The 9,909-nt window shown below is 42.2% G+C and overlaps 1 protein-coding gene and 1 pseudogene across 2 annotated transcripts; both read left to right on the forward strand.

Annotated features, from left to right (window-relative positions):
* On the forward strand, window positions 1-2,625 carry LOC311506427 (angiopoietin-related protein 2-like; annotated as a pseudogene). The gene is made up of 6 exons: window positions 1-200; window positions 275-498; window positions 1,167-1,337; window positions 1,398-1,627; window positions 2,083-2,150; window positions 2,242-2,625. The product of its transcript is annotated as an angiopoietin-related protein 2-like (transcript).
* A 759-nt stretch (window positions 2,626-3,384) lies between these two features.
* Window positions 3,385-5,739, forward strand: LOC311507220 (intercellular adhesion molecule 5-like). The gene is made up of 5 exons (XM_084571482.1): window positions 3,385-3,923; window positions 4,203-4,523; window positions 4,616-4,855; window positions 4,975-5,196; window positions 5,331-5,739. Exons 1-5 carry the CDS (start codon window positions 3,671-3,673, stop codon window positions 5,603-5,605), a joined length of 1,311 nt encoding a protein of 436 aa, XP_084427608.1. The 5' UTR covers window positions 3,385-3,670; the 3' UTR covers window positions 5,606-5,739.
* The last annotated feature ends 4,170 nt before the right edge of the window (window positions 5,740-9,909 follow it).

The raw sequence follows: 9,909 nt of genomic DNA on the forward strand, positions 1-9,909 counted from the left end.
GTTTTTAGCCAAAATAAAAAGTTAAATGGTTAAATCAGTTCAACACAGGCTCCAGGTCCAACTGGAGCAAGAGGGGGCTCTTGCCATGGAGATGAGAACCTTGAGAAAAGAAAGTAGCCTCCATGATGAGCTCCCATAACCAGTTTATTGCCCGTCTGGAGAAGCAGTGCCAGTGCAGGGACTCCACACAGTCCTCTCTGGTATGAAACAAACTGAGTGAAATATAGAAATATACTGGGTTTGTAAACAGGGCTAAGAATGGTGTGTTGTTTTTGTGGTGATGAGCGAACCAAAAAAGCCAGCCTAATGTGCATCCTAATTACAGCTCAGAGGCCAACGAAATGACCAATGATGTTGAAAGGGACCAAAGTGCTCCTCCTCTGCAGGAAGCAAAAAAAGGGGGGGGGGGGGGGGGGGGGGGTCATTCCCTCCCCACCACAACCACCAGCCCTCCTACAGGCCCTCCCTTCATTAGCTTCCCTGTCACAAAAACCCCAGGTACATCCATGTAAAACACACCTCATGTCAGCCGCCGATATCTCCCAAACCTGTATATATTAGTGTGTCAGTCTTCTGCCAGAGTTATTTAACTGCTTCGATAAGCAGCAGAGGCTGATGGAGTCAGTGAACTGCTGGTTCTGTCTCTCTGGGAAGGCCTAAACACTGTCAAAAAACAGCCAGCAGCTTTTATCAGAGAGCCGAGGGCTTCATAATGAAGATGTACTGGTAGAAGTTTAAATGGCACTTCTGGTGTACACTTGCACAACTGGAATGTTTAAAATGACAAAACAGAGGACCAGAGCAGTCCCCTCAAGAAATCAACAGAACCAAAGTGACTCCAGCGTGCGTGTGACTCAAAACTTCTTTAATTTCAAAAGAAAGAGGGAACATTTCCTCATTCTGTCCGTGGGAACATGCTCGCCACATCAGACCATTAGGCGTTATCTCTCAGTGTGGGAGATTTTCCTCTGTGTATACATTTTCTATACAATTATCACTCATCACTAATCCCACATGCCACACTTATCACTGTGACACGAGACACTGAATTATTATTACTTAATAATGTTGAATTCAATATCTTAAATTTTATAATATTACAAAATACAGTATCTGTAAATCTCTTTTCTAACCCTGGCTTGGTTGCACATTCTCCTACGACCCAGGGCCATGGCGGGACTGCCAGCATGTGCTGGAATCAGGTGAGACCACCAGCGTGATCTACCTGCTTCGCCCGCAGAGTGCCAACCGTCTCCTGCAGGCGTGGTGTGAGCAGAGTCAGGCTCAGGGAGGATGGACTGTCATCCAGAGGAGACAGTGATGACTATATTCAGCACGTCTAAAAGTAGATGAACTTATGCAGATGAAGATTAAACCTGTGTATTGTTGTGTGACAGCAAGGCTTTGGGAACCTTGATGGAGAGTACTGGCTCGGCCTGGAACACCTCTACTGGCTCACTAAACAGGCTCCGTATAAGCTGCAGGTGGCCCTGGAGGACTGGCAAGGTCGGCAGGTGTTTGCTGAGTATGACAGCTTCCACCTGGAACCAGAGAGCGACTGGTACAGACTGCGGTTAGGACAATACCACGGCAGCGCAGGGGACTCCCTCTCGTGGCACAACAACAAGTGTTAGGGAGGAATTTGCGGTGATGCCGATGAAGAAGAAGAAGTACCAGAGTCTTGTATGTCTTATGCGGAAGGAGTTTATTTAGGCTCGATCGAGGAGAACAGAAGCTTCGTCAACACAACATAAGTGCATGAGTCCACCTCAATTCTAAGGGTCAAACAGTGAACTCAGATTCTTATACTAGAAAGGTGGGCCGAGGCAGCAAAGGGGAGATGTGTACATCCCATTGGCCATTGTACATAAACATGAAGATAAGGACTCACACCAACTAGGAAATACAAAGTGTCTTCCAGGAACGGAGGAAATTATCATCTAACTCTACAGCTGTGTCTGTTGACAGCCAGACAGTGAGATTGAAGACGCCAAAAGGGACCATGGCCTTGGCATGTTTCATCAGAGAGAAAATAGGGCAGATAACTGACCCCAACAGTAGTCTAACATTAACTACACATAGGCAAGAGAAATTATTCTCTAACAACAAGGCCTTCACCACTTTGGATCGAGACAAGGATAGCTACACAGGTCTGCTCCTCCTCCGCTCCTGTTTGACACCTCTCCATCGTATTTTCTATAATAAATAGCAGTTCTATTTTTTTTCCTGCTGTGTCATCAGGTAACTGTGCTCATTACCAGAAAGGAGGCTGGTGGTATAACATGTGTGCCCACTCCAATCTGAATGGCGTGTGGTATCGGGGTGGACACTACCAAAGCCGCTATCAGGATGGGGTCTACTGGGCAGAGTTCCACGGAGGCTCCTACTCCCTCAAACGAGTTTCCATGATGATCAAACCCACATAAAGGTGTTGCACTATGGACCTGTGACACAGAAAGTAATGTGGATGATTATCAGATGATTTCAACCCTTCACTGGGTCTTATTACTAAATAAAGTGTTTGAACTCTGAATCACTGAATGATGAACAAGGTGCACTACATTGACAAACCCGACAAGTCTGCTTTGCAATTTCCTGACAAAATTGGACGTTTTCCATGTTGCATTGTGCTTATCATTAAAATCCTGTGCAATCAGCTTCTTTGTGGCAGTTTTGAAAACACGTTCTCAGTGACACAGAGAATTATTCTAAAAAGAGAAGGAAAATTTTCTATTGGGGGTTGCTCAACGCAGCGAGTGTGGTTTTGTATTTCCGTTTTCTGTCCCACTGGGCGTTGAATTTTACCTTACCTTCCTTTATTTCACCCATGCTCGTGTAACTGTCAGCAGCATTTCATCAATGCTGATGTATAGTTGCCAGCGTTGAGCAACTATTCATCTTATCCCGGTCTTGAAGGTGGACGGCCTCTGGACCATCCTGAAACAACACCACCTCCTCCTGCCTCCTGCATGCTCACCCAGCATGTTGCTGTTCAGGATGTTGTGTCTCCTCATGCTCATGTTTTCACTACATGGTGAGTGATGCTTTACAGATAGCACTGTGTGGATCTTACTTGTCAGATGAAAGTTTATTCAGTGATTTGTGATAATGTATGGAACTTTCCATCAAGCAGTTCTCTTTGCCTCTCTTTGTTTTTGGGTTTTTTTTTTGGTTTTTTTTAACATCAAATATCACACTTTTAGCCATGGCTATTTAAACAGGCATTTCCTGAAAAAATAAATAAACAAAATAGTGCAAGTTAAGTTTGGTTCCTCTGCCGACCGAGTGAGTGTCTGTTGACTCCCTGCTCTCAGTTAAGCAGAGATTCACTAGTCACGAATCCTTACGGCCCACTTCCTCCTATTTCTCAAACTGTTTCTGCGCCCTGTGAGTAAACATCATGTTGTTTCCAGACAAAGAACCTTTTTTTTTCCAATTCAAATTTCAGATTAGATTAAAGAAAGGAGCACTTTTAGCCCAGTGATCCGAGCATTAGGATGATATTTCCTATTAGTTTACCTCTGGTTAAATGAGAGTTTAGGTGAGGTACTGGTACAGGCTTTGTTACTTTTATATCTGTGTTGATTGTTTTTTGGATTCTGCTGATAACATATTTGATACTGTGCACTAAAACCAACAACAAAACAATGACATATATGTTTGCTTGTGAATGACAGGTTGCCCGGTGACACTGACTCCCCCTGAAGTTGTGGTGAGATTTGGAGATCCAGTTTCAGTCAACTGCAGCGCATCAGATGTTGATGGTCTAGGCTGGGAGTCCACGGTTGGAGGCATAGGTTTTGAAAGTGTAACCTTCCTGGCGTGGACGGTTGAAAAACTGGAAGCTTGGAACGTACAATCCTCCTGCTACGCTACTGTGGATGACAGACAGTGTCAAAAATATGTAGACATCACTGTATATCGTGAGTACAAGTCTACCGATTGCATTGCATCATCTTCTGTCCTACAATTTGTTTGATATGGGAACATAATGATGCCAGTTGCTAACAGAAACGTTTCACAGTTTATACATAAAATATGATGGCGTACAACATCATATCCTATCTTATTAATAGCACAGATCCAATTTTTTTATGTGGAAATTAAATGCTACATCCTTACCAATAAATATATATATAAATAAAATATGTACTCTTCTAGTATTTTGGTTACAAGGTTATTTTGCACTGCTTTATTAACAGAGACTCCAGACACTGTGTCCATCCGGGATGGTGGTCCGATGCTGGAGGGCACACAGTACCAGCTGCAATGCGGCATCAACAATGTGGCTCCTGTACAGAAGCTCAAAGTGAAGTGGTACCGAGCTGGTGAAATTCTGTTTGAAGACACATTCAGCGACACCACGTTGACTCCAGTCAGTGTTACTTCTAAATTGACTCTCATTCCTACCAAAGAAGACAATGGAGCACTTTTTAGATGTCATGCTGAGCTGCACCTTGGACCCAGTGGACCAGAGTTTCCCCCAGTTACAACCTCTGAGCCATACGCCACTGTTGTGTACTGTAAGATTTCCCCCCACACATTTATTATTTTCCAAATCTGTCAAACACCTCTGGAGATATCAGTTTTTGATTATTCTGATATTTATTTGCAGATAAGCCGATCATCAATAGCTGTGCACTGCACCACAGTGTTGTAGAACATGAGTACAGTTTGGATATGTTGGCCTGTAACGCTGATGGGAACCCTCCACCCACAATTAAGTGGTACTATGAGGATAAGGAAGTGATGAATCCATCTGCGCCTCTCAGCCGGACTGACTCAGGAAACTACAGGGCTGAATTTGAAAACAGAATAGGCTGGAACAGCGTCCAGGTTGATATCACGGTAGAATGTGAGTGCATCACACCTGGCTCAGTGTGTATTTCAAGACAAACTATTTTCAAATGCACTTTCTTTTCTTTTGCCATCATTTGTCTGAAGACTATTTTGATACAATTTTCACATTCACAGACGGCCCCTCTTTCACCTGCAATGAGAGCTATGATGTTGAAGTGAATGGTAAGCTCCAGTGTGAACCAGAAGGAATACCTACACCCAGGCTCACCTGGTTTAAAGATGGAAAGGAGATTGTCCCCCCACAGCCCTGGACAAAGCAAGATAGAGGAGTATACTTAATTAAAGCATCCAACAAACATGGAGAAGCCAGCCACAAGCTATATGTCAATATTTTGTGTAAGTTTTTAATCTTTAGAATTTCAGAAATAAGCTCTTTGAACTTTTGTTCTATTGATTGTAAATGAGGCTATTTGAAAAGTATGTTTGGGAGCGTTCTTCTTTTTCTGAAATCACACTTATTTTTTGCACAGATCCCCCTGAGTTCAAGGAGGTTCAAGGAGATCATGTCATGGAATTCATCCAGGGTGAAAATGTGTCTCTAAATTGTGGCGCTGAGGGCAACCCTCCCCCTGAGATCCAATGGAGCCACACTTCTTCAGGAAATTCAGAGCCCACTGTGTGGCGCCAGAATACCATTACGATCACAGGAGCCACGTCTACCAGTAGTGGTGTTTACATCTGTGTTGCCACGAATAAAGTTGGGAACGTGACAAGATCTGTCACACTCAGAGGCGGTCCTGGCTAGATTTACGCCCTGGGCGAACCATTCCAGAGTTACGTGAGTCACGTAGATGACTGCACAGATTTTTTTCTTTTTTTTTTTCTTCATTTTTCACATAACCCAATTAATTACATGTAGGCATATGGGTCTATGTTAATTTTAGGAATGAAATACAATTTATTTGGAAGCAGTTCGTGTTGTGTGGCCTGGGATCAGTCTATCCCTGCCCCCCTCCCCTTTGCCTCTTCTGACACACACACAACCTGTATGACTCTCAGCAGCAAGTTGACAGAAGCAGGTGACTGCTGATTTTGAAACTGGGAGGGGCGTTGCATCCTTTTTTCATGTTTCCCTTAATTATGAGTAATCTTAAAACAGGGAGCGCCTGGACCAATCATTGTGTCTCAGCATCATATGAGGAAGACAATGTGTGACGAGTGATGATGAACTCAGAATCACCATTGCTTAATGTCTTGCTTGAGGACACTTCAATAGGGAGGTGCATTTATTTAAATTTATTTATCCCCTGTGCAATTTCTCAGACGGTGCACGCTGAGGAGTTGTGTAACGCCAGGCGTCCTCTAGTGAGGATTAAATGTCTGGGGAAGCTGCAGGACGTTGTAGCCTAATTACCCGCTTGTGCTTGCAGAACGGTGCATTCACAGACACGCTTTCCTGGCGTTTTAAAACAAAAGAGTTGGGAGGAGGCCATTGCCAGCATGCCGCTGTTGTGGAAAGAGAAGCGCACTTAAAAGTTAATCCTGGATTTGAGTTTGCACATGGGATATTTGTCTTCCCTTAATTTTAGACGTAAATCACCTACTTTTTATTATACGAGCAAGCACCAAATGAAAAACAGCTTGAACAAGTTGCCGAGTATTTTTGGATATCATATGACCCGGGTGGCTGTATTCTCGGACATAACTATGGAAATTCGATATCAAGCTTAAGGTGAAGCTCATCAAGTGCAAAAAATCTATTATTTCTGCATATAAGTTTACAAACTTAGATCAGGTGGGTTGTACACTGTGGGATGCTTCACTGTTTACAGTCTGGCAGATGCTGTGATTTGCCTTGGCAACAAGCTTCACGGATGAGGAGCCTCGTGGTTCTACCTGAGTGGCATGGTTTCTTATTTTTGTTTTTTCCTTTTGTTTCATTTTTTATGATATGAGTTTTTATCAGGCTAAGTTGACCTATATGATTTGAAAAATGAACTGCTTTGTCTGTGAAAGCCCATTTAATAGGTCCAGAGTCATCAAGTTTCTACTGCTACTAAGCAGCGGGCTCTAAAGCCACTAATTGGAAGTAATGGAAGGTGAGGTGAAGAGTACACTTTGGAGGAGGTTTGGGGTTAGGAGGTTAGGTTAGATGTGACTATTAGGACATCAGGTTTGAATGTGGACTATGATACTTCTGTTGCACCACAACTGCCTAAGTGGTGCTATAAAAATAGATTAAGGCTTTCCTTATTTAGAACTGGAATATTTAACCAACGCATTGAAAAAAATGGTGAAATGAGAGAGGGAGAAATAAACGCTACTGATTCTCACAAGTGTTCTCAAGATATGCATTACTGTATGCAAACCCCCCCAGGCGTGCATGCCATAGTCTAACCGCAAACAAGGCATTCACTCCTCAAAGTAAATTATGACCATTTGAAAGTTGTGCATATGTACACTCACAATCATTTTATGATTTATAAAAATCAGTTCAGTACATACCCAGTCTATGAGGACCTATGAAGACAATTTTGACTGTGGCTTTGGATGGTGATATATTGCAGTAGTCTGACAGCCACTGGTGTTTGACAAGATACTGATTATTTCCCTGCATGATGTGTTTTAAGACGCTTGTCATGTCTTTTTCTGAATTCTTGTTTTGAATCAAGTGACCTCGACAAATTTATAGAATGCTGCTGCTTCTTCTTTTTAGGGGTCCGTGCAAACGAAGTTGCAGGATCCCTATTGTTTTTCTTCCGATTTTTATTCTTCGTCTTATATTTCTTCGCCTTAATTTTCTGCGTAGCTAAACATGTCTGCCCAGGACATACTGCAAGGGCGAAAGGCATCAAACCTGGTAACTTGGTAGAAGTCCTGCCATTTCACTTTGCCAAGGTGTCAATACACATGCCTGCAGCTAGGTGGCGCTATTATGAGTCTATTTACGTTTTGGCTCATATCTCGAGAACCGTGAATAGGACACACCCCTCTAGGTGGCGCTAAAAAAGCAACATTTCAATATTTCAAAAACTGCAATAGCTAACTTCATGAAATTTTAGAATATTGTGTAGACGCCCATCAAGTTGTGTGACATTACATCTGCAGGGGGTGTTACAGGTGACACGCAAATATTTCATTTAAGGCCTGTAACTTCTGGAGTATTCATCCAATCCTTATGAAACCTAGCAACCGTCATTATAATATGCTTGCGTACAATCATGCGAAGTTTCGTGAAATTTGGGCTTTAGGGGGCGCTACAACGACTACATGTTTATATCTCTCAAACCACCACAGTCAACTACTTGAAATTTGACTATAATAATCTGTGGATGACTCCTTACAAGCCCACCAAGTTTCATGCAACACGGTCTATAGGGGGCACATCTGGGGACTTATGCCTCTGCGTCCCGCTTGGGGACGACTTGGCCACGGCATGGACCCCTTTATGATCGCTTGCGATCATCTATTTTTTTTTGTTTTTTATTTTTAATAAAAGAGCTCCTAGTTAGAGTTCAGCTAAGGGAAACTTTCTTCCAGTAGTGCTGCGCTCCACCTGAGAAACCTATTGTGTGGCCAACTATTTGCTAGCAAATACTGTACATACAGTTGAAACCAGATGTTTACATACACTGTGTTAAAAGACACAAACATTTTTTCCTCACTGTCTGAAGTTAAATCAGACTAAACCTCTCCTGTTTTAGGTTAGGATTACCAAAATTATTTCTATTTGCTAAATGCCACAATAATAAGAGAGAGAATTTCTTGGATAATATTTTATTACTTTCTTCAAAGTCAGAAGTTTACATACGTTTCCTTAGTATTTGGTAGCATTGCCTTTGAACTGTATGACTTGGGTCAAATGTTTTGGGTGTCCTTCCACAAGCTTCTCGCAATAGTCTGCTGGAATTCTGGTCCATTCCTCCTGACAGAACTTGTTTAACTGAGCCAGGGTTGTAGTCCGCCTCGTTCGCACACGCCTTTTCAGATCTGCCCACAAATTTTCTATGGGATTGAGATCGGGGCTTTGTGGTGGCCTCTCCAAAACATTGATTTTGTTCTCTTTAACTTCCTGGCTGATGTCTTGAGATGTTGCTTCAATATTTCCACATAATGTTCTTTCCTCATGATGCAGTCTATTTTATGAAGTGCACCAGTTCCTCCTGCGGCAAAACAGCCCCACAACATGATGCTACCACCCCCATACTTCACAGTTGGGATGGTGTTCTCAGGCTTACAAGCTTTCCCCTTTTTCTTCCAAATGTAACGATGGTCATTATTGCCAAACAGTTCCACTTTAGTTTCATCAGATCACAGGACATGTCTCCAAAAATTAAGGTCTTTGTCCCTGTGTGTATTTACAAACTGTAATCTGTTTTTTTTTTTTATGTTGCTTTTGGAGTAATGGCTTCTTCCTCGCTGAGTGGCCTTTCAGCCCATGTTCAAAGCCCCCAGGTTCATCTGTTCAAACAATTATACTTGTATAATTGTTTGAACAGATGAACGTGGCACCTTCAAGCATCTGGAAATTGTACCCAAGGATGAACCAGTCTTGTGGAGCACCACAATTCTCTTCCTGATATCTTGGCTGATTTCTTTTGATTTTCCCATGATGTCAAACAAGGAAGCAGTGTGTTTGAGATGTAGCCTTAAAATACATCCACAGGTGTGCCTCCAATTAACTCAGATGTTGTCTGTTAACCTATCAGAAGCTTCCAAAGCCATGACATCGTCAACAGGGCTTTCCTTCATTATTTAAAGACATAGTCATTTTTGTGTATGTAAACTTCTGACTTTGATGAAAGTAATAAAAAATTCTCTAACAAACTCCCTCTCTCATTATTGTGGCATTTAGCAAATAGAAATAATTTTAGTAATCCTAACCTAAAACAGGAGAGGTTTAGTCTGATTTAACTTCAGACAGTGAGGATAAAATGTTTATGTGTCTTTTAACACAGTGTATGTAAACATCTGTTTTCAACTGTACATATCAAACCCAGAACATTTTTTTCAATTTACATTTTAACATGCGGCAAAAATGAGCCAGACTGCAAGTGAGTCATCGATGGGTCTGTTGTACAACCTTACAAAACAAACAGAATTATATTT

Source organism: Chelon labrosus (genome assembly GCF_963514085.1).
Source record: "Chelon labrosus genome assembly, chromosome: 21".
Lineage (NCBI taxonomy): Eukaryota > Metazoa > Chordata > Actinopteri > Mugiliformes > Mugilidae > Chelon > Chelon labrosus.

Bases quoted from the DNA above. Each gene is read 5' to 3' on its own strand.
- LOC311507220 (XM_084571482.1), top strand. From the start codon at position 3,671: ATGACAGGTTGCCCGGTGACACTGACTCCCCCTGAAGTTGTGGTGAGA. The intron at 4,524-4,615 runs GTAAGATTTCCC...ATTTATTTGCAG, and splicing joins ATACGCCACTGTTGTGTACT to ATAAGCCGATCATCAATAGC. The intron at 4,856-4,974 runs GTGAGTGCATCA...TCACATTCACAG, and splicing joins GGTTGATATCACGGTAGAAT to ACGGCCCCTCTTTCACCTGC.